We start from the raw sequence: 25,216 nt of genomic DNA, 5'->3' as shown, positions 1-25,216 counted from the left end.
AATAGGCAGGCAGAAACAATATTGACAATATTTTGTCACTGCCTGTCTCTGCTCTGAACTTCTGAAATGACCCTCCTGATCATCAGTGATTGCTCAGGTGCTCAAGGTTTATGCATTATTGAAATGCAGTAAAGGAACAGCACATGTGCTCACACACCAAATCTCAACCCCCATGTTAAACTGTTTATCGTTGCACCTGTTGTTGCTGATATTGCAGGAGCTGCTGTTGCTGGTAGTGCTGGATCTGTTGGATCTGCTGCAGCTGTTGTAGTTGATTCTGCTGCTGGAGATTGAACTGTTGCTGCTGTTGCTGCGACAGGAAGTGCGCTGCTGCTTGCCCATCATACCCATCATTCCCCATAACGTAGGAGCCAGCAGGGGGAGACGCCACACCGGAGGGATCATTGTTGATCGGCTCCCAGGCATCAGAGGAGGAGAGGCAGTAGTGTCCCTGGGAGACATATGTGTGAGGCCACACCTCTGCTGAGGAGTGATGCAATATCTGATCTGGAAAAAAATGAAAAAGGCAGCAGCTGATATTATTGCTCTTCAGGTGGGTAAAATTATAATAACAGGAAGTAGGTATGATAGAGTTTTGATCAAGTTTCAGTAGCAAAGAGTACAATAGACTGAATAATCTTATTATGCCAAGAAATTTACAACTAAAGGAAATCCTGATGCTAAGAACTTCAACTGAATCCAAAACATATCATTGTTGGCCTGGTAAAATATCAGCATTTTATTTCAGCATACAGTAACTGTAAGTAACTGTAAGGCAAACTGCTAAATATCCAGCCTCTAATCACCAACTTTAGCCTGTGGAAATGCTGATATCATCGAGGTAATCTGGTTTCAACTGTTATCATGCAATTAAGACAAGTTTTGAGCACAGCAGACTAAATGAGATTTGTATTGAATTTTTGATTTGATCTGTCCTGCTCGACAGAAGAAGTAGGTTTGCCTTAGAGCTAAACCAAAAAACTCAGCAGAAAAATCTCCACACTGGCTGCTGGATATGTACTACGACAGAAACTCTCAAAGATGTATTGAATACAGTTTGAACGCTGGCACACCTTACACTGTTGATCCATCACTTGTGTCAAACTGTATAATGCAGTCTTGATTTTGTGCAGGTTCTCTTTTCATCGAGAGGAGGGTATAAATTGGGCCCAAGAGTAAACACAGTCAAACATTTTCTGCCCTAAAAGTTTATTTATCTTAAAAATGATGAGATAATTTGATGCAAATGCATTAATGAAGCATCATACCCTTAAGGAGGTTTATCTTACAACAACAAAGCACAATGTAAGATATAATTGACTGCACCTCTAACTTTATGAGGAGAAAAAGTTTGCACAGAGGAGACAGTGCTGTGGAATGAAAATGTCTAAATTTGCTGTTTTTGCAGATGCAGCGCCTCGGTTTAACTTGCAACAGTCCGTGTTGGAAAATGTGAAAATTAATAATGAGCTTAACCCTCCAGCCTGGAGAGAGGAGATGAAACGATATGTTCTCATTACTAAGCAACATGACGCATGCCATACTGCAAGCTGCTTATCTGCGCCTACACATACACTAACATTTGACACAGCTGTTTTAATGCTTGCTGGCCATGTATCAATTTTCTAAATATATATTAAAGTAGCTGCATGATAAACGTCCTTACAGTATGTTGTTAATTAAATTAAATACCACGCTTAATAGTCAGATGAGAAAATCGTCCAAACAGTAAATATGAGGCTACCTCTAGCAGCCCGTTAGCTTAGCTTAGCATAAAGACTGGCGACAGGAGGAAAGAACTAGCCTGGTTCAGTCCAAAGATAACAAAATCCACCACCAAGACCTCTAAAGCTCATAAATGACATGTTCTTATTTGTTTAATCCGTAAATAAAAACTGGAGAGTACAAACAACAAGTTGCAGTTCATCGGGGTGTTAGGCTGAACTATTTCTTTTGCGGGGTGCAGTGACTTCCTTGAGACTTGTTGTCATCGTGAGGTTTCCAGGCAATCAACGGAGACCTCAAGAAGTCACTACTAGTCAAGAAATAGTGCGAGACATAACCCCCCATAAAACAACAACTAATACTTCAGTTTACAGTTTTTCCCAACTGTTTAAACACATTCCCTGAAACTAAAGCTCAATTTCTAAAAACTCTAAACACAAAACTGAAGAGTTAATCATTTTGTCAAAACTGCAAAAATCTCTTGCAAAATGAAACACTGCACTCAAAACCACGTTCTCTTATGAAAACTGATTCTTTCCACCTTCCTCCATTTTACTGTGACATTTGTTGCTGTAATACAGTAAAATGTTCAGCTGACTGAACCGACTTAAAAAAAAAAAAAGTTTTTCGTAAATCCTCCTCTTGCTCTCACTCTTCTTCTATGTTCTCTATGCTGCTCCGTTGTTTCCCCCGACACATTAGAGGTCACCTGAGGCCTCTTTTATGCTTTGACATGTGATTTAAGTGTTTTGTCAATTGAGTTTGAACAGGTCAGAAGTGAGTGAGACCAACTAGTAATAAGTAGACTTTGGCAAAAATGTAATTTAGAATTTCTATTTGAGTGAAAGCAATGAAAGTGTGCTTAGAGTTTAGCAGTCTGGAGTCTTGTTGTTCATACGGGAGCTTCAACGTTTTAAGTTTTGTGTGCATAGTTCCATTTTTTGTGCGTATGCAAAGGAGAAAAACTATAATATTACAGATTTCTTTTTTGTTTTTGTGTGGATGAATTAGTGAGCTTTAGTGGTGCTGGTAGGTGTATTTTTTGCCTTTTTTTCCGAAGCCAACTGGCTGCTGGCTGTAGCTTCGACAACAGACAAATACAAGGGTGGTATTGATCTTCTCATCAAGAAAGAGAATAAGCATATTTCCTAAAAACGTTGATGTATTCCTTTGACCTTTTTAGGAAATATGCTTTAAAGCTTTTTTTCGGCTTCCTGGCTACATAATCTTTGACTTTATGTAATGATTGTTAAATTGTGTGACACAAGTTACTTTGAGTTTGAGTTGCGGTCATGTTTGTAGTCCTTTACCTCGACTGGTGATGCTCTCCTGGTTGACTTCGCTCAGATGAGCCACACTGCCCTGGTTTGAGCCCGACCGTGGGCTCTCTCCGTCCATCGATGACCAGGCTAGGAGTGTTGCCTCGGAGATCGCAAACTGCTGCAAGATACCTGAAGTCAGAACACAAAGGACAAGCCAGCATCATTGTAAGGACCTGATTCATGCTTAATTGGCTGAATAACTGGAGTAAATCCCAGCAAGTGAGGCGATGAGCACATAATTCTGCTGATGACAGTTAACAGGCTCTGTGGAGCGCCTGCCCTCTTCTGTGTGTGTGTGTGTGTGTGTGTTTCCCAACCTGCAGCGAAACGGGCCTCCTTCTCTCCGTCACTGAGGTCACTGTAAGCGTCGTTCTCCAGCCGCCGCTCCTCTTCCCGCTCCTGGGTGGTGATGCGGGACTGGGGGATGCCCCCTGCACCCACCGTCTGCATGCCCCAGTTTTGCCATTCAATCATATGAGCGACACGACCCTGAGCCATGGCTGTGGGCTTGGTCACTCTTTCCTTCATGGTACGGGTCACCCCTGGTGGTGGGAAAAGACAAGGGACAGGAGAAGGAGGGACCAGAAGGAGGGAGGATGGTCAAAATAAACAAGAGTGTGAGGTGTTTGGGAAAGAATGAGAGGAAGGTAAGGCAGAGGGGAGATTTGATTTAAGGAGGAGAGGGTGACACAGGAGTGATGAGAGAAAATGGAGAAGAGAGTGAGGCAGCAGGTATGTTGTCAGGAGATAAAGTGGTGGGAACAGAGGATGGACAAATAGAAGAAAAAAGGGGAGGGGGGAGACATAAGGTAGATATGTTATTATCAAGTGTGTATTGCTGTTTGGTTGTGGAAGCTGTGATGGAATGTGAAAATATGGGTACCAAGTAGGGTTAGACTGATAAACTGGTTTGGCAGCTGGTACGGTTGAGTATTCAGTTATTTCCTCAAATACGATGAAGTTTATTTGGTCACATCTTTACTGTCGAATTGAAAATTATGATAGAAATTGACCTGAACTGGATCCAATTCTCCAGGTTCATATGATTATATTTTGATGCATTTTTAGTAATATTTCCTGTTTTTCAAACGAGAATTTTACGTAAAGTCCCATTTTGTACATTTGTTTTTGATATTTGGCCTCAAAAGTTCTGGGTGAAACACTGAATAAAAACTGATTAACTTTGGAGTTTTGGGGACATATAAACGTCAAATTCATTGGATATTTAATATTGCCATAAAATATCAGCTTTTGCAGCTTCAAATAAAGATGAATCAGTATCAAAGACCCCATATCAGTCGAATCCTACTATTCAAATATCTGTAGTTAAATGAGGGTCCTCGTGAACATGGATTACGAGAATAGCTAAATGACAAAGGTTGTTGAGGTGATATTCATGTGTTTAATGTAAAAACCGTGGGAAGGAGAGGAGGGAATGGATGTGTCTTGTCTGACAAAGGTGCATCCTGGAATGGAAGAGGTTAATTGGGGTGAGGTGGCTGTGAGGCATGAGTAATGAGAGGTTGGCTTGTTGACATGATAGCTTTCACACCTCTGCTAAGCTGCGCCGCGTAAGCATAAAACTGCTCTCTTTCTCCTCGCTTTCTATCTGAAAACTTGACTCATGCAAACACTGCAGAACATACATTTTTTTTTAAAGAAGAAATTCCCTCCCCTGCATCCGAGCTCATACAAGCTGATATCTCAATAATGGCTGTGCTCCATATTTCATGTGACCAACACACGATGACACATACAGTAAATCCTTGGTTGTTGGATTCTCTCTGATGGTGGCACATGGAGATGAGACTTATGAATAAATTATAGGAATACATTATGGGACAAATCAGTACCACACCACACAGTGCAGCAGCTGCACTCCACTGCACTGTACTGAAATACATTTAACTGCACTCAAATAAACTGCACTGCACAAAACAGCTGGATTTAACCAAGCACACTGCACTGAAAGAAAGCACTTCACTACACTATATTTAACTGTTCAGCACGACACTTTACATGGTTCAAAACATCCAAACTAATACTTGCTCAGGACACCACAAAGACCAATTTCACAACCATTTAATATAAAAAACTACACTTCCCACTCACCACTCACCTTTTCTTAGAGCAACAAGCTGTATGATGACGCACTGTGTGTGTGTGTGTGTGTGTGTTGTGTTTTCAGGCTGAATTCATTCCATCAATGACTCACATGGAGTCATTGACAAGTGTTATCACAGTGTGGAGAGGAAGTGATACAGGGGAACCCGTTTCGGGTACCATGCTGACTCCAGTGCCCAGTGGAGGATGGAGCCAACATGGGGTCGGTTTACCAGTTACAGCACAGACACACACCTGACACACCTGACAGAGAAGACTTAGCCAAAGCCCCGATGCCGTAGGCGTTTGAGTTCCTCTTGAGCCGAGGAAGGATTGACGTGGTGTCTTCCATAGACAGCTAGAGGGAGAGAAGAGAAAGGAATGGAGGAGGGGGAAAAAGCGTGGAGAAAAGGATAGTATGGGAGGTGTGACAGGGCACACGAAGACATTGAGACAGTGTGTGTTAGAGAGGGGTGAGTGGAGAGAAGTGATGGAGATGTTGGGTTAATACAAAAGAGAAAATCAGCATTACCCAAATCCTGATTCCAAGTTACTGTGTACATTTTTTACTCTGCACCAGTGAGTGATTCTGATTGTGCTCTCTACAATAAACCGAAAGAGATCGACTGTAAGGCTGAGGTGAGGGAGGAGGGGGTCGTGGGGGGGGGGGGGGGGGGGGAGCTGATCGCTAAAGTGGTGAGTTAAATCAAAACAGGTGAAAGAAACAAATAGGTAGAGAAAGAAAAGTAGTAGATGAAGGAATGGTGTCACAACACTTACATTGATTCCTTCCCATGAAAATTCTGATCGTCCATGCTGAGGAAGAGAAATAGGAGGAGAGAGGTATGGGGAAAGAGTAAGAGAGTGACAGGACAGAGAGAACATTGACATGCATGGGTGGGAAATGGGAGAAGACAAGGAGAGGAGGAGGTATAGGGAGATCGCGACAGATGGGGGGCGGATTGCATGTTAGACATGCAGAGGAAGATAAAGAAATTAAGAGAAGGGAGAGGAGAGAGGAGACAGATACACAGGATTTTCCAGGAACGAGAAAGGCAAGAGTCAAGGACCAGAGTGACAGGGAGAAGGGAGGGGATTAAACAGGGATCAGTTTATATTTGCGTAGTTATGTGTAGCAGAGTGAATACGCTACGGATGAAAGAATCTCCTCTCTAGTTACATGTGCTGCCAAAAACACTGAAAGCCAGCGGAAAATTGTGTGTGTGTGTGTGTGTGTGTGTGTGTTTGTGTGAGCGAGAGAGTGATGTCAGTGCTGTGCTGAATAGTATCTGATGCTGCAGACACACAAAGTGAGGCTAACGGGAGGAAGAGTGTCTGCAGTGTGTGTGTGTGTGTGTGTGTACAGACAGATGCTGGGGACAAAGGAGATAAGCAGCAGTCTCTGCCACACCATTTCTCTCTATCAGCTGGACTGACACTAACTAGACCAGGGACACTGGTGGGCTACTAGCAGTGCTGAAATGTTTTCACCTTCCTGTCGATATACACACAGTTTAGCAAACATAAATTAGCAATCCATCAGACTGAAAATATTCCACTTCTCTCTAACATCCCTGACATCACACATATCCTTTCCAAGTGTGTTTTTCTTGACAGAATAGAGTTTTGTACATATTTGGATCCTTGCAATGTAAACAGCAGTGGTAGAATAAGCACTGAGATCCTTTACTTAAACTTGCAATAACCGATTACGGGCAGCAGACACAAGTTTTGAGCTCAATATTGATATATCATTACTTGTAAGTTAATATGTTTATCTTCTAAGCAAACATCTGACAGTTACGGAGCTACATTATCATTCATTTGGAGTCATGTTTCTGGCCGCTTGGTGAATGTTTGTCCAATATTCACTCTCTCTTAGCTTGTTTTCGGTCGCTACCAAAATATCTGGCTGCTTAGCTGCTAAATGCTTGGCTGTGTTCACCAGCTAGTCACTATCTGTGCCTGTTTGCTGTGTTTTTACTCTTCAGTTTTTGTGTGAATTAAACAAACAAGATATTATGTCTTAATTAGTGAGTTTTAAAGGTGCTGGCAGACAGATTTTGTTACTCTTCAGACAGAGCCAGGCTAGGTGTTTCCCCCTGTTTCCAGTCTTCATGCTAAGCTAAGCTAACTGGCTGCTGGCTGTAGCTTCATATTTACCATACAGATATGAGTGTCAATATCTCAGCATCTCAATATCTCATCTCTCACTGAGGCAAGAAAGCCAATAAGCGTAATTGTCAAGCTATTTCTTTAAGTAAAATAGAAACATGAAATATACACCATTACAAATAAAAGTCCTACATTCAAATTTGACTTCAATAAAGTATTATCAGCTAAATATATTGAAGGTATTAAAAGTAAAAGTACTCATTATGCTATATTATTTTGTTTATGATATTATTGTTTTATTATTATTGATGCTTTAACGTGTAAGCAGCAAGTAGAATGGGAGGCAGAGTCTTCAGCCTTCAGGCTCCTCTCCCGTGGAACCATCTTCCAGTTTGGGTCCGGGAGACAGACATCCTCTCTACGTCTAAGAGTAGGCTTAAAACTTTCGTGATAAAGCTTATAGTTAGGGCCGGCACAGGCTTGCATTGAATCAGCCCCTAGTTATTCTGCTATAGGCCTAGAAAGCCGGGGGACTTCCCATGATGCACTGAGCTCCTCTCTTCTCCTTTCCCACTCTATCTGTACACATTCATGCCCCATTAACGCTTGTTACTAACTTGGCATCTTCCCCAGAGTTTTGCGCTTTCTCATCTCGCAGGTGACCTTTGGTTGCGGACCGCCTGCTGACTATGGCTGCGGACCACCTGCTGTCCCCTTGGTCCAGCTTGACGTCCACTGCTACTACTATTATTATTAGTCATATTTCTATTATTTTCATTGTTATTATTGTTGTTGCTGTGTGTCCTCTCTGTGTCTCTCTCTAGTCTCTTCTCCTCCCTCTTTCTCTCTAAACCCAACCGGTCAAGGCAGATGGCTGCCCACCTAGAGCCTGGTTCTGCTCGAGGTTTCTTCTCATTAAAGGGGAGTTTTTTCCTTGCCGCTGTCGCCAAGTGCCAGCTCATGGTGGAATGTTGGGTCTGTAAATTAAAGAGTACGGTCTAAACCTGCTCTATGTGAAAAGTCCCCTGAGATAATTTCTGTTGTGATTTGGCGCTATATAAATACAACTGACTTGACTTGACTTGATTATAATGTTGTAGCTGGTTGCAGTGGAGCTAATTTGAACTACTTCACATAGTGTTAGTTGTTCAATCTATAATTAATCATATTTTTTAAGATGATTTTTTTATGTAAAATCTTAATCTGAAGAGTAATTTCTAACTTAAGATATCAAATAAATGTGGGCCTAGTGGAGTTAAAAGTACAGTATTTCCCTCTGAAACGTAGTGGAGTAGAAGTTAAAAAAAGCATAAAGTGGAAATACTTAATATAAAGGACAAGTACAACAAAACTGTAAGCTCAGTAAATGATTGAGTAAATACAACAACAGTTACTTTCCACCGCTGGTCAACAGACTGTAAAAGAGTCTGTAATTTAATGCTAACTGACATAATGTGAGAGCAACTACCAGGATACCATTCACTATCTCCATCAGCTACATCCAGCATGTACAGTGATAGCTCATGTTAATCGATATCAGCCTCTTCCCGTTCTTTTCTTCACTCCTTCTTTTTCTTGTAATTCTATTCTTTGCTCCCACTTCCTCCCTCGCTGGCTCTCTGCTCGCCTTTCTCTCTCTCTCTCTCTCTCACGCTCTTTCTTACTCTCCCTCCACAGGAGTGGGTGTGATGAGAGATTTAACACACTTGAGTGGCAGAGCTGGGCCCCTTGAAGCAGCTTTTCCAACGTTCCTTCTAATAGCCCTGACAACGCTGATGTGTGTGTGTGTGTGTGTGTGTGTGTGTGTGCGTGTGTGGCTGTGGCTGTTTTTTCCTCCGAAGGGCGTTCTGGGACACGATGCATAAATAAATGATGGAATCAGTCCACAGTGCATTTGGTGGAAAAGTAGAGTTCTCTGCATTTTAGTCAAAAATGGTTCCATCTCCTGTGTCCTGTCTCAGAGGGATCAGTTGAGGGCAGGGGATCAGTATAGCAGCAGGAGAGGAGAGGAGAGGATGTAGTAATGTTGTGTAGGAAGTTAGAGAAAGAGGGAGTGATTCCTCTGCTGTTTTGCTTTGAACCAGCACTGAGCAGTGACTCTTTCAGATGGACAGCAAGCAACAGACATTGTAGCGACAGCAATGAGCCAACCGAACCGACGATCATTCATTCTTCCAGCTACGCCACCCCATCTCGAGCAGAGTAGTGTAGTGGAAGTTAAGCGGCTGACATTGACATGATAATGTGTGCTACTTTACTAATCTATTAGCATAAGCACCGGCACCTTGAGATACAGAGAGCTACAGTGGTGGGGTGCGCTGCTTCTATAAGCAGTAGCTCATCATGTAGCTGCCTGTGAAACTGGTTTTAAGTCAGCAGCAATGTTGGTTCCTCAGGTGGAGTGGCAAAGCAGTCCACTTTTGGAAAGAGGTCTGGAGGAGGGGTGAGTCAGAGGGATCGCTGAGGACTTACCTGCTCCCCATCCTTCTGGACTGGCACGCCATCTGCCGCTGAGAGCAGGGTAAAAGGAAGGGAGACAGAGACAAACAGAGAGAGAGAGAGGAGAGAAGGAACTTTAATTTGTATTCAAGTAAGTTCTGTGAAAAAAAACCACAAACCTTGAATCAAATCACAAAAGGAGCCTTGCTATCACAAAATGATCACTAATCTATCATTTCTACCATTCATGATGCTTTAGTGAAAGTTCAGTGAGGAAGATCTTTTTCTCTTGTTCTGCTTTTATTTGTGTTCGGGTGAATTTCTGCTCTTTCTTCCGCTTTGAATCTTCTGTCGCTTCCGCTTTCCTATTCTGTCCCTACAGTCTCAATTCCTTTCTTCCTTCTTTCTTTAAATATCATTGAAATTCAGTTTTTTAGAGCTACTATTGAGCAACCCACCACATCTCCACTGCCACCATTATCTCCAGGATGTTCCAGGAGATGTCTACGATTTCTCTATTGATGGAGTCTAATTGACAAAGTCTTTCTTCGATAAATATTGTTATGCCCTCCGGTTCATTTATATGAAATTGACACCCGCATAACACTTAATGCACTATGAAGTTTCAATGGCAGATCAACACAAAGCCATCCACCAAGCGTACTGTGGATGGGACTGGGAGTCATCTGAAATTCACACTCTCTGTTGGCTAAATGAACATTATTATCCCTCCTCTTTCCTAACTGTCCAAATCCTAATTAAAACATTGGTTTAATTAGAGAGACTGTGCTGGTAATGGAGTTTAAACACAGCTTCAGTCTCTAGGTGCCTGTTCTCTGTATCAGAGGGTCTGTGCTCCGTGTGCAACTCTCAGAGGGGCTCACTTCTGTATCAGCACTCCCTGTGTGTGTGTATGTATGCGAGCGTGTTTGCATGTGTGTTGCTGAGCCAATCGTGTTTTCACAGCTGCATTTGGCAATGATGAGCTATTCCTTGGGAGCTCTGAGAAACACAGAGAGTCAGTTGGCTCTCTGGATGTCCAGTGATGTCTCTGACCCACTGACCCAGTGATTCAAAAACATCAGCTCAGCTCTGTCTCCGTTGGGCTCTCAAATATTACCCTTCCCTCTGAACTCCATCCAGTCACATCAGATCACTGCAAGGGCAGGAGACAAGGGACACACTTCATTCCAGAAATTGACCCTCTTTACTCACACAGGGAAGTGTGTGCCAACTATAAATCACCAACACCTTGCTCCACAATCTCACAATTAATACAGTCTAATCTATTGTCAGTAGTTTCCTTTTTTACAGATTGTAGCTATCATTCTGTGTTATTTCATCCATTGTAAGAGTTACCTCCAGGAGCAATCAGTTTTCTTTTTATTTCCCATTTTGTTCGACCCACTTTCCTTCAATCCACTTTGTGTAATTCTTCTTTTATCACCGTTCCCTGTTTCCCTAAATACTTCTGGATGTCTCAGCAGAATGTACATAAATTTGTATAAATATAGCTGGTTGGTTTGTACATTACCAGAGTAAATTCACGTTAAAGGGACACGCCACCAATTTTATGTGTCAAAGTTAGGATTCTTGTCTCTTGCTAATCCCCCAGTTGTACATGCAACACTTAACTGTTGGAGTACCTCTTTAATATTGAATATTTGGTGGACCTTTTTCAACTTTACAGAAGTGGTGATATGACTATCAACTGAATGTCCAGTATCTAAACCAAACTTCATTCCACTCTCAGGTGTAGGACGATGAGCAACAGTTAAGACACACACCTTGTGTAAAATACAACAATATCCTTTGGTTGCATTGCATTATTGTTCAATCAGCGTCTCCGTCAGTCGAGAAATTGATATTCTGTTACCTGTCTGTGAAGATTATCAGTCGTCCAGGTCATGGTATGTCTGGAGTTGCTAAGTCAAGGTTTAGATTCTTGAAGATGTTTTGCCGCTCATTCAAAAGGCTTCTTCAGTTCTTTTATCAGTTTTTCAGTGTAAGACGAACATGCCTTTGCTCATTGTTTCTAAGAAACTGACACTAAATTTAACATTAATATTTCGGATTGAAAATGTGCCTTCCTGTCAAACTCTATTTTCGCTGTTTTGGTAAAGAATATACTTAACTCTTAATCGCTTGACTGGTGAAAAATTAAAATACACCATTAAATGGCTGAAATGTGCAAATGAATGCAGGGTACTTTGTCAGCTACTGTTTTTTTTACAGTCTGGTTGTTTTAACGGTGTTTAAGGGCACTAACAGCAGCTGTTGACAGTACTCCCTGCTCTGCTGCAATTATACCTTGTTTCTATCAAACTGTGAGAAACTGTGTGAGTGTGAATGAGGTGTTCCTGAAAAAGAAAGCATCGCTCTCAGTGAAACTCCTCTGGATCAGCTAACGGTCACCCCCATACTGCGGATGTAAAGGCACTCCTTTCTGTCTAGCCATTTTCAGAGGGGATGGCCACATTTATATTCAAGTGCCACTTTCACTATTAGAGGTGAACTCTGTGTGACCTCAGAGGGATTAGTCAGCCGTGTTTGATTTTTTGGCACTGTGGAGTGTGGTGTGATGTGGTTATTTATTGGCTGATATCAGTTAGACAGAGAGATGTCTCATTTTCTGCCTGGGTGGGAGAGTGTCCCAGATTTCGTCCCCATCGGGGTTAAAAATCTGCCCTGCAAACACAAACTGTATGTGAACATATATGCACACGCACACAGCTGGGCCCACGGCAACGTACAGTGTAACACACAGGGACACACACAATGCCTCTAACTCTCGCTGCCTCTCTCTCTTCCTCTGTTTCACTTTCTCAGTCTCTCCCCTCTCTGTCCCTCAACCTCATTTGGTCAATTAGTAGATTAGCAGTCACTCTCTCCACCACATGAATCACAATATGGCTAAAGAGTTCTCTGGACTGCAGCAGTGCAAACCACCACTGGGAAGCCCTCCAGCCTTTACACAGCAATGGACCAGAAACATTAAGTACAGTGTGCATACCTTTTTAGCTGTATGTACAGTATATTATCTAGTGTCTGTGAGCTCCAGCCTCAAATGAGATTACATCAAAGCATGTGCTATTTGTGAAGTGAGCCACAAGGGTTTGGACGTCTGTATCATGCTGTGATTTGTCAGAGTTGTTTATAGGTTACAGTTCTCAAAATATCTCTATAAATGATAGGTCAGTGGTCATTAAGCAGCATCTCAGTGGTTTCTAAGGCTATGGCACGCTCCGTATTTCTCAGTTAGGTGACACTCTTGGACTCTCGGCAGCACAGTAAGCAAATGCGTAATTCTGCTCTGAGAAGACAGGCAGGATACCTCCTTGAGGAAACAGCAACAACAACGGAACACATGACCAGAGCTCTGAGCAAGCTTTTCTTCCCTTGGCGCTCTCCCTCCTCCCCCGCACACACAGCGGTGCAGCGCTGGATACCCCCCTGCGGTCATAGGGGAGTCAGGCTTAGCTGAGCTGAGGAGAAGGAGCGAGGAGGAGCGAGGGAGGGTGGGGAGATAGAGGAGCACAGGAAAAAAAAAAAAAGAGGGAGCAGTGCGGCCGTGCGTAACGAACAACCAAAGATCTGCAGCGCCTGCACTGTCAACTCCAGCTCTGACTGTGGTGGCTTGACGGCTCCCGCTGAAGTGGGAAGCATTTGAGCGTCATCTGTCTTTTTTTGCTCCCAGTGCCCTGCGGCAATAACGGCGAGGAACCAGGGGGGCTTGGTGCTTGTTTACTGTGAAAGCTGCAGTAAGGCTGGTTGCCACGATAGGGTACCGGCTTGGATAGCAGCCCTCTTGCAGCGATATGTGCAGATGCCGGGTTACTGAGCTCCAGAGTTCAGCGAGAGCACAGCTGAGGACCGGAGCCCAGATGGTTGGGAAAGTTTGGTAGAGGAAACGGAGCTAAGTGTGTCTCAGGACATACATGCAGGGGAGCTGACAAGCACAGCCTGAGTTACTGCCATTTTCTTGGCAAAATACCATTCTCAACCTACATGCCCCTGTCATTGGCAGGCCTGACATGCCTCCTTTAACTGTTAGGCATGAATATGGCCATCACTGATGCACTCCTTAGTGCACTGACTGTGGTAACTACAAACCTACAGCATGTAGTATCTTGGCACAGGTAGCTGCAGCCCAGCATCATAAACCTGATCACCTGACATAAACATCCTAATGGCTTGCTAAATATATAATAAACATGTAGACCTGATATGGAAATAATACTTGTATCTGATTCTGTTTAGATGATGGGATGAAAACCTGCAGAGGAGCAGGAAATCAACCAGTTAAGCGTGAGGCAGATATCACTTTATAAGCAGGAAATCTTTATTTTCTTGCTCTTTGATATTCAAAGAGACTTCCCATCTTAGAGAACATGGCCCTTTTCTTTATCAGCGCTGAAGTGGTGCAGATAACACTGAGACAATCAGTTCTGGTCGCACACTAATGCTGAGTGCATCCACAAATGCACATAAATTCACACACACTCCTACATAATATAACCCCCCCTCCCTCCCACACACACACACACACATACACACACAGATCAGATTGTAGTGATGAAATTCTCTCTTTCACTGCATTATGTTTCAATTTCATTACTCACTCTGTGGCTGAGTCACATTATTTACAGAAACGCCTGCCATCAGGTGCCCACACAAAGGCCTCTTATTTCTGATCTGCCACTTACGCATAAAAGCGCAAAATGATATACATAAACGCAAGCACACATACACACCCATTTACATTTAGGATTAATTCCCTACCCACAATGATCCAGGCGTATAACCTGACATCCAGTGACAAGGCAAACTATAATAGCACACATTAGAGAAAATGACACAGAGTCCTTGGATGTATAAGCATGCTGTATGACCACACACACATGCACGCACACACGTACTAACACACACACGTACACAGGTAAGGGTTATCAGATTCCACCGTGTCTCCACGATACTACATCACTGAGTCATTCACCTTGAATGTGTTCATGTGTACAAGGCTTTTCCAAACTGGACACAAGCCAATCAATCAGCCTCCACTTCCGACTGCCAGATTTGCCAGTTTACAGGCAGACTGCAAACTGGCAAATGCGGGTCATAGTGCCGGCATGTTAAGGCATGGTGCAGCATGCACATAAATATAGCAGCAAAAGCACAATCATATGAAAGGCACATGCACACTTGAGGTCATTCACAAAAGACCAAAGTTCTCAAATGTTGTCTGAACAGAAACAGCCATAAAAGAACTTTTCCTGAATAAAATAGTCAAAAATTGGCCTCATTTTGATTTAAATCAGGAACTATCTGATCAAAGAGCAAGCAAGCAAAAGTATGAATCTGACCAGGCATTCGATACAAACTTTTACCAATTAATATGTGCTATGAACACATTTCAATCAGTACCATAAAAGTATTAAGGTTTGATACCCAGACCCATGCATACACAGACACACACATACTGTACAGAATTGGCTATTGGTGCTTATTGAATCAGTAAGTGTTGTGTCAGCAGTGGCATCTCTCCAAAGCTAACTTAGAGAAAGTGAAAGGAGAAAGAGTCTGCTCAGAGGCTGAATAAACAGGTGAGAGTTGTCATAACATCCCACATATCTATAATTTCACCGCTGCAGGCTGAACTGTAGCAGTTATATTCATACTGCACACAATGCCCTGATTTATACGGTGAATAATGTTTCCAACAGTCGCAAGTATAGGGTGGCCTGCTGTATACAGAAAAATTATATGTGGCTTTTAGCACACTTATGTCTAACAGTATTATCTAGAAATGTGATCAACACCATGGTGCTGAAACATAATTACTAACATTGTGTTGGCAGCTGTTGAAATTTGCTCTCAATGAAGCATACGTAAGCTGTGTGTGCTGCACACAAGCTGCTTCACAGACAAAAACATTGTTTGTGGTTATTTTGCAGTCGATCTCGGCGCCTTTTCCTTGCTGACAAGGTGAAGAAGAATGTGCACCTCCCATCGACTGCTTCTTAAGGCCTTCGCTCTCTGAAAGGGGTGATGGATGCAGATACCTCATCTACTGCACATCATTGTCTGTCTTCACCTGACCCAGTGACAGCGTTGGTGAGGGGCATCTGGGCTAAGCGGGTGTAAAAAGGGTTAGCATCAGTACAATTCTTATTCACATAACCTAAAATAACGATTGTTTTACATCAAATCAATGTAAGAGAACCTTTTATTAGCAAAAGATCTGATTTTAAACTTTGAAGAAGAGTCACACTGAATTAAAACTGAACCAACCACAACCCTGGTATTTATGCCAGCCCTCATTTTCTGACTATTTTTGAATTAACTCAGCTCCACTGCATTTGACCTACAGCCATGACCTCATATACCTATCAATTGAAACTATCTTCACTACTACATTGAAGTTTTCACTTGCATATACTTGTGATTTTGATTTTATTTCCGCCTGCATGTATCAGTGTCCTCAACATTTAATAATTGCCATGATGCAGCTTTTTAAGCCAAGAGTTTGTGTGTGAGTGAACCTTTCTTGTTAATATAGTTAAAACAGGCACACTTTTAACAACAAGTGATGTCAATGTTCAGGATGGTGAAGGGTAAAGCAATTTCCTCACAGGGGATAATAAAGACTTCTATTAATATTCCAACAATCAAAAACAGTGCCAAATTTGTTTTTTTAAATGTGACATCACCTTTGACATCAGAAACAAAATGCAAACGTACAGTTTCCTGCTGGACACTATGCAGTACGTCAACCTGCTGGGCGCAGACGTACTACACAGAGCCATGATTTTTACGAGGACTAGATAACCTACTATAGCAGTGTGTGTGGGTACAAATAGATATCACAGGCCTGACCACGGAGCGCACTCCCAGATACAATGGAACTGGGAGAGATAGAGTTACCGGAAGGCAGACAGATACGTCAGGGCTACTCCTGTACAAAGACAGATTCAGTCCTTGCTGTCTTGCTGCTCCCTCCTGTTGATCTCTGCTTGGCAGCGTGGACCGCAGTTGAGAAGGCCGATCAATAGCACACACTAAAGCCATTCTCACCCAGGATAAACACAACCACACCTCTAGACTGTCAGCGTTGCTGCTGACAACAAAGTCACAGACTCGGATGCACAAGCTGCTTGAAAACGCCTGGTCTTCCTTCTCTTTGAGGGTCTACGGATAGAGGGTGTCATATGCTGTAGAGATTGTAAAGTCCCATGAGGAGAATATGAGTTTTTTTTTACACGTTCATGTTAGATTATAGAGCATACCTCTTAAACAAACTGGTAAAATATTCCATTAAGTAGATGTGCAATCTCTACTACATGGCACTGACGGCCTACAGTGTGCTTTGGATGTGTACTCATGCATATTCTCCTTTATCGCAGCGCTTCATCACTTATCCCTGATTAGAAAATGTACCACTGCTACATATTGAGCTGCCTTATTGGATTCTTCAGCTTCTGTGATAACTTGTATAAAAAATGAGCATCAGTATTCGGGTGGCCTACAATCAGATTACAGTGGCACCTTTCCAAAGCCTTCTGTCTATTGCAATCACATTATTTTCAGCAGCATGAGTCGCCGGGCTTGCAGGGTCTCTTTTCTTGACCTGAGTGTTCACAGAGGAGGATCCCAACCTTGTGCTCTTCTTCTGCTCTGCAATGTGTCAAATACTCTAATCTGGGCGGCCTGAGCTGCTCTAACACCGTTTGTGCTGTATTCAGTTCACACCTGCCTCCTAACTGTGTCATGTAGTACTCTTTCCGCTGCACGTGCTGATCCTAGATATTTTTAAAATGCTCTCCATCAAGAATTTACTTTTAGTTTTTTTCATAAAAAAAGGGGAGGGGGACATGGTGAAGCACACTGGAGATCCTGTCTGTAACCTCTGGTTTTGACATTCATGAGGTTATGCTCTCCTCAGAATGACGTAGAGTTCAGACGGACGGTTAGCCGTAAATATGTTTAACGGTCTGACGTGCTAAGTGGCTCATTAATATTGAACATCATAGGAAGTCTGTGTTTATTTTACCTTTCAGCGTGATTCCTTCTACCTAGTAAGATGTGTGCAGCACCTGAATAAGCACTGTAACATATCTGAACCAGATTCATGCAAACAATTGATTGTTTACCTACAACCCCTCCCAGTCTGTCCCTGCTTAACAGCAGTCCTCGTGTTGATTTACTAAATCATCTATGGGTTTATCCAGGAGGGCCCTCACCTGAAACCTCCCATCAATCCCACACACCCTCGCCTGCACGTATTTGCCCCTCCCTCTCCCCCTCTCTCCAACACCATCCGTCCATCTCCCCTCCTCCCTGTCTGCCCGCACTAAAATTCTTCCTCTGCTGCTTGTGTCTTTATCCCTCTCTATCTCTATCATATGTGCAAATAATAACAAACTGTGCAAACACCCCTGACAATGACATTATTCCCTTTTCTCTTTTTCCTCTCATTCTACAAGCCATGCCGCCCTATAAATAAGCACTATCACAGCGTTTCTCTCTCCCGCCTCTCTCCTCTCCATCCCTCTCTGCCTCCTACTCACACACATATACATACTGCCAAACAGCATCATAAATCAAGGGATGGGAGGAGGGAGTGAGGGAGGGGGGGAGTAGGAAGGGAGGTGGGGGATGCAACCACACACACAGTAGCACATTTTAACACATATCGTCTCTGACATCTTGCCTGTGTACAGCTACTGTGACCATACATCCACAGCTTGCTTACACACAGCAAAGGGCAAGAAGCAAAGCACCTCACACACGCATATGCACTTACATATACAAAATCCTAGTCCCTACACAAACCCTCGCTCCTGCAGGACCCCCATCCTCCCCCCCCCCCTCGTGTCCCAACCCCCCCTTAGTCCGCAATGAGAGAGGAAGAGAAGTGGGGCTTACTCAATGTCCTGGAGCCGATGCATCCCATGGTGTATTCACAAAGGCCCTGGATACAAGCGTGGAAGTGTTACCCAGACACCGTGCATTCTCCCTCTTCCTCCTGCGACTCTCTCTTTCTCTCGGCTCCGGCTTCTTTTTCTTGCTCTCCTGTGCTCTCTCTTTTTCCTCTCTCCCTCCTGCGCTTGCTCGATCACTCTCTCTCTCCTTCTCTCCCCCCCTCTCTCTCTCTCTCTCCCTCTCTCTCTCTCTCTCTATCGCTCCCTCCCGCTCTCTCCGGTGCAGTGTCTTAGAAGAGATCCAGTTAGTAAGTCAGTATGCCTGAGGGAAATAGATTATGACTAAATAAAGATTTGAGGCATTATTATCATTATTTAAAACATATTTGTCATATTTGTTTTTTTTTTAATAATAGGTATCAATATCACTGCCAATGTGTTACCTGTAACATTCAGTTTAAAATGTCTGGCAATCACTACATTTATTTAAACAATTTGAGTTATTGAGATTGACAATGATCATATGATTAGATAATTTGTAAAAAAAAGAAAAAAAAACCCATTAAGCTCAAAACAACCACAGGCACTAAATCTAATGAGAGGTTAAAACAACAATTAGATTGACTGTGTGTGTATTAGGTTGCCACTAGAAGATCAATACCACAGTGCTGAGAGTGCCCGGCTGCCATTGTTGAAGATATCTCTGCACTGCTGTAATATTGTTGAGCTAAAATGGGGGATTCTCTCTCTGTCTCCCTCTCTTGTGTGCGCTCAGCCTAACAATGCACTGCAGCGGTTTCCTCGCGCCTCTCCCCTCTCCATCTCCTTCTCAATCAGCCTCCTCCTCCCCTCCCTCCCCCCTCTCTCTCACACTGATAGCTCCAAAAATCCACACACATACACCAATACTAAACAATCCTGGAAAAGAAAAAAAAAAAAAAAAAAACAGCAGAGGGTTTTCCTTCACAGTCAAGCCGCTGCTGAGTCTCCACCTCTTTCTCTGTCGTCTCTCTGTATTGATCCGCCCCTCACTCATCTCTGCGCCTGTTTCTTGTTTCTGTTCATTCTGAATCACATCCCCAGATAATCCTCTATCCCCTCCTTTTTTTGTGTGTTTGCTCCTCTTACCTCCACTCCCACTACCTACCTTCCCTCAATTCTGGTGAAAAAAAAACAATGATGAGAGACTCTTTTATCTACATCTCTCACATCAAAACCTTCCCTCTCAATCCACCTGTCTCATTTTAGTTTCTTTCTTTTTTATTTAGTTCTTTTCATCACATCTCCCAGTCTTTCTTACCCCTCTGACTCATTTTCTGTCTTGGCAACCCCTTACCCCTCTCTTTGGCTCAAATTTATATGTGCTATTTCTATAAGTGTTTGCCCAGAAAATGACGCAGGAACAGTCTGGACAGTGAGAAAGCGGTAGGGGGGGAGGGGGTGGGGGGGTTGCATGTGTGGTCAGTCATGTTTTGTTGACTTTACACACATTGGGTGAAGAAGAAAGAGGGGGAAGAGAGCAGGACAGATGGAAGGACGGAGAGAAAAGGACACGGGCAGATGGGAGGAGTGATGGAAAAGGAAAGCAAAGAACAGTTGAGTCATGTGCGAGAGGAGAGGTGTGGAGAGAATGCTGTGTGAAATAAAAAATTAGCACTTCAGAATGGACGGAGCAACAAGACAAACAATGCAGTCGCTTAGTTTAAGAGTTTGATACAAGAAAGAGATACAGGATGTGCATGGATGTGGATGTGTGACTTGCCTAACATATCAAATCACACATAATCCAGCCAATCCCTACACTGTGGGTTTATATATAGATGTGTGTGTTAACTCTTTCTGTTGGTTTTCCGCTACGGGAGAGGAGACGAGGTTATAGGCTGCTGCAGGGGTCAGCCTCGCTCTGGGCTGTTGGCTCACACATCCTGATTCTGGTTTAAAAAAAAAAGAAAAAAAACAACACTACTACTCCCCTCTAAGATGTGTAATTGCTGCTGAAGGAGTCTATTGTCGTCAGCCCCCGTCTCCCTCTCTGGCTTTCTATTCCCCATCCATCTGTCCATCGTTCTGTGTCTGTCTGGAAGTCTCTATAATGCTTCAGCCAGTCTCCCTCATTTCACCGTGTTATGTTTTTTGTTGAAATCACGGGTTAATTTGTATCTATCCTGCTTTTCCTTATCAATACGATTCATAGTTGGTTCTTATTTTCTGTGCACATTCTTCCGTATCGAAGGTAAGACTTACTTAACCCTGTGCACAAGCTCGGTCAGATTACTTGCACACATGCGCGCACACGTTCTTTACGGTACACCTGTGACAACGTGGTGATCTATGATATGGACCATCAATGCGAGACAAGGTCAACCACAGAGGGAAGGAATTCTTGACACTAATCTCACCCGTGATACATGGGCCATTCACAGACATGGCTGCCTCTCACCATCTTTGCCCGCTTCTTCCCAACTCTCTCTCTCTCTCACACACACACACACATATTCACACCGCTGCTAACAAAGCATGTACGCTGGCATGAAACACACGACACAGATGACTGCTATCATGTTCCTGTCAGCATGTCTCTTGTTTTCTTATCTGGGGGTGATGATGCCGTGCTGAATTTAAATGCAACTGCTCCGTGTTTAATATTATCTCCGAGACCCGTACACACCTCATTCCTGTAATCAGTGACTTTCATGTACCTGTCACTATCTGTCTATCATCTTCCTGGCTGTTATGTTGGTTGAACCTCAAGGATAATGAATAACAGCTTTAATACTATCTTGTTCAGGCACTCCAAAGACGTTCTGCACTGATGACTGGAAACGCTTGTTTCCAAAGTCATTCTAAAAGTAGGCTAACCAATTTTTCTTTATAAAAAAGTCCTTTAAAAAGAGTTTAAAAAGAATACTTTGTCACTGTTCCCTGCTTTCCATATATCTCTGTCTTTATTCTGTGCTCTGCTGAACCTGTGTGTTACTGTATTGATTGGAACCACATGTTACGCATTTGCCCCTACGGAGCCGCCAAGTTAGTTAGACGGAGAATGTGTGTGTGTGTGTGTGTCTTGAGGTGGAAAGGGGGGGGGGGGGGGGGTGTCTGACAGCCAGCGGCCTGCATTGGGTTTCACACGAAGAAGGAGAGGGAAAAAAATGTTAGTGAGGAAGGAGTACGGGAAGGGAAGTGAGTAGAGGCAAGAGGAGAGGAAAAGATAGATGGGTGGGAAATGCTGTGCGGGTTGTTTTTGAGGTGGGTGGGGACAAGAGAGAGATATAAATATTGTTAGGAAAAGAGGCAGCCTCTGATAAGGAGTCCTCTAATGGCTGTGCATGTGTGATTAGCTTTGTTTTAGCCAGTGGGAGATAGATATTAAGTGTATTTTTAGTTGATACTTTTGGCTGACAGTTTTATACTCACTTGAATTCTTCAGCACACAGTTTTTTTTTTTGGATGTTTTATATTTGTGTGTGGGTGGCATGGAATCTCTGCACTCGTAACGTTTATGTGATGTGTGTTTGGCAAAGCAAAACATTGCGTATGAGGAGTTCCCAACTCTCCTCTATTATTTACAATTCTCTTTCCTTCTCTCTTGCAATTACCCTACATTCTCTTCTGCTCCAGCCCTCCTCGTCTAGACCACCACCGCTGCACTGTTTATCCTCAGAGATGGCTCTGTGTCCGGCTTGTTTTTCCTGCCTATTCTCCTCAACATCAGTCTCTTTTAAGAGCCATGCCAATATCTATGTGCTTCCACTTTGCACTGCCACCTGTCTTTTATTTCATTCCTAACTGATGTGGATTTGCTTGCTGTCAGAGATTCTGGAGGGGAATCTTCTTCCCTCTAGGCATCTCAGTCTGGCTGTGTACGGCACGGTCATGTGTATCAGTCTGACATCTGCTGGAAGGAGCGAGCAATGCAGTCTGACGCCAGCTCTGAATGGAAGCCAGTTTGGCAGCAGAGAGATTTTTCCCTCTGAGTGCTGAGTGAAGAGACCATGTTCTGCAGGTCCTCATCCCGTCTGAAGTACGCCTGGAATTTCTGCTTGACGGCTAAATGGTTTTTGTTACTGATGTGAGAAGATTTGTGTATGATTTTGTAGAAAAGGCGCCAATAATACATCAACAGAGGAAAGATGGACGCAATGCAATAAAAAAGTGAACGTTTTTAACTACTGATATGGAGCACAAGTAATGTGCCTTGAGTGCTACACCTTTAAAATGCATTTACTTGGGTGTGAGCGCTTAAAAACATTTACCTTTCATTCAAGTGACTTCCTACTTTTCCTTTGTTGAGAAAATGAATGTTTCCAGAGAGAGAGAGAGGGGGAGAGAGAGGAAGACAGGGAGAGAGACTATGCCTCAGTGCAGGTCGGAAATGATCCAAGATCAGGATATTAACTCTGAGCACAGAGATATTATGAGCAGGTACTGACTCACATGAGCGGCAGGAGGTGAAGAGGGAGGAGCGGAAAGAAAGATGGGAAGGGAAATAAAAGTGCAGCCTATGGAGGGCAGACTGAGAAATGGAGGGATCAGGGGAGGAAAAAGTGGTGTGTGTGTGTGTGTGTGTGTGTGTGTGACTATATGTGTGGACAGAAAAAAATGCAGAATTAAAGAGAGAGAGAGAGAAATATGGCACTTCGGGGAGGGAGGGGAGAGGAACTGTTCATTCCAAGGTTTGGCTGCATTCCAGGCTGTCTGGCTCTGATTCTGACGGCCTCCTGTTTTTTTTTTTTTTTTCTCTTTTTGTCTTACCTCCAGACTGACTGACTGGACCCCAAGGCTGCCTTCTCTCTGCCTGATCACAACTTTCACAATTTCAGTCACCATGGTGGCACCGCCCAGTGTTTGCAGCTGGCTGAAAAAGGGCAGAAGAGCGTCACACATTGTGTCACCTCAGCTTCCTCACTCACCTCACTGGTCAAACAGAAAGCTCATGAACTGGAATTTGGAACGACAAACAGACCAACTGTAAAACATGAGCCCGGATAGGGTGAATTTTTTTTCCCCTGCCCAGCACCAGAGTTCCTTTGGAAAGCTTGAAGTGGAAATTTGACACATTTTTTTGTCCCAGTGGAAGTGGGGAGAGACTGGAAACATTCCTTGCGGGACAATAGGCTATCAAAGACCCCAATGGCCACTCCCTGTAGTTCACAGGCATGAGTCTGGCAGCAACAGGTTACACAACAGCTACTGCACAGAGGTTTGCATGTAGTAGAAACCAGTCGAGAGTTTGCCAATGGGTTCACAACGTGAATCAAGTGCAACTCTGCTGTGTCTCAATCTGTATGTCATATGGTGATCTGTGAGCTAGAGGCAATCTCACTGAGGTGATATGAGTCAGACCATACGGTACACACTTGGTGTCACTGGAGAGAATTTTGACATGTTATTTTGTCTCATAAAGAAAAGAAAAACTTCTAACAGTTGAGAGAGATAAATGCAACTGTTTTCAATGCTGTGTTTCCTGTTTATCTATGAATATGTTGAAACAACGCAGATAGGTATGCAAAAAACATTGATATTGATTATTGTTTAATCTGTTGGTTATTTTCTCAGTTAATCGATCCATCCTTTGGCCTATAAAATTATCATAAAGTAGTAGAAAATTACACATTTTTCAAAATTTCCTAAACCCCCAGTTGATGTCATCAAATTGTTTTGTCTGGCCAACAATGCAAAACCTAAAGATATTCAGTTTATTATAAGACAAAGAAAAGCAGCAAAGTTTCACAATTGAGAAACTGTATTTTAGCTTGAAAACTGACTTAAAGGATCAATCGATTATTAAAGTAGTTGCCGGTTATTTTTCAGTTTAACCACCAGGTATATATCTGGTAAAATCTTGAAATCTTGAGTTGGTTTGCCTTAAGAACAGGTGAAATAGTCTCTTTTACTGTGCATTATATATTCAAATGAAAATGTAAACACTTCTACATGTAAAATTTTTAAATGTTTTAATAAATGTCAAATAAATGTTTTAATAAATGTCAAATGAATGTTCAAATAAATGTTCAAAGACTCGATAAAAGTCATGTCAAGAGAGATTTCTTGCAGTGTTCAACCAATGACTCTACCTGAAACTGTGATATGACTCAAAGGTGCGGGCTACGTGATTCCCCGAGGGTGTGTGCATGTGTGTGTTGTGTGTGGGTGAGACATAAAAAGATATCATATCATAAAAGTGGTTGATATGCAGGATGGGATGTGTCATTTTCCGGGGTAACACCATGTTGATGGCACTCACATCTGTACTATCAGGACACACAACATATAAAACTTGAGAAAGAGCCATAAAATGTAATTACTCTCTTTAATTAAATGTAGTAATAATGCATATAGAAGCAATCCAGGTCCTTGCATGTTTACTTCCTTAGTGCAAAGAAAATAACAATGGGGCAGCATACCAAATGCAAAAATGCATTTCTATTCTGATCGTCAGCCTTGCTTTCTGAGGCAAGTGAACAAGAGGCATAAAACTAATCTTGTCATTTTTCTCTGGAGGTACATAAAAGAATAAACTGCCAACTTATTCCACAGGGCAGCCCTGTTTGAACATACTTTCTTGAGCTGTTGAACCTCCTTGCGTTAAAA

At 42.8% G+C, this 25,216-nt stretch overlaps 1 protein-coding gene across 11 annotated transcripts in view; it reads right to left on the bottom strand.

Annotated features, from left to right (window-relative positions):
* The window catches only part of fam131bb (family with sequence similarity 131 member Bb), a 58,874-nt gene that overhangs the window by 9,618 nt on the left and 24,040 nt on the right, over positions 1-25,216 (bottom strand). For 4 of the 11 annotated variants that reach the window (XM_067601211.1, XM_067601210.1, XM_067601208.1 and 1 more), the window contains 8 exons: positions 23,378-23,480; positions 18,630-18,947; positions 9,738-9,775; positions 5,931-5,966; positions 5,406-5,508; positions 3,365-3,589; positions 3,036-3,176; positions 197-507 (listed from right to left, as the gene is read on the bottom strand). In XM_067601211.1, coding sequence (XP_067457312.1) covers positions 197-507; positions 3,036-3,176; positions 3,365-3,589; positions 5,406-5,508; positions 5,931-5,966; positions 9,738-9,775; positions 18,630-18,657 — 882 coding nt within the window. In that variant the 5' untranslated portion in view covers positions 18,658-18,947; positions 23,378-23,480. The other 7 variants (XM_067601213.1, XM_067601214.1, XM_067601216.1 and 4 more) reach the window with 7 other exon arrangements.

The sequence above is a fragment of the Thunnus thynnus genome, chromosome 10 (genome assembly GCF_963924715.1).
Source record: "Thunnus thynnus chromosome 10, fThuThy2.1, whole genome shotgun sequence".
In the NCBI taxonomy this organism is placed as follows: domain Eukaryota; kingdom Metazoa; phylum Chordata; class Actinopteri; order Scombriformes; family Scombridae; genus Thunnus; species Thunnus thynnus.
This window is presented reverse-complemented; position numbering and strand designations above follow the sequence as displayed.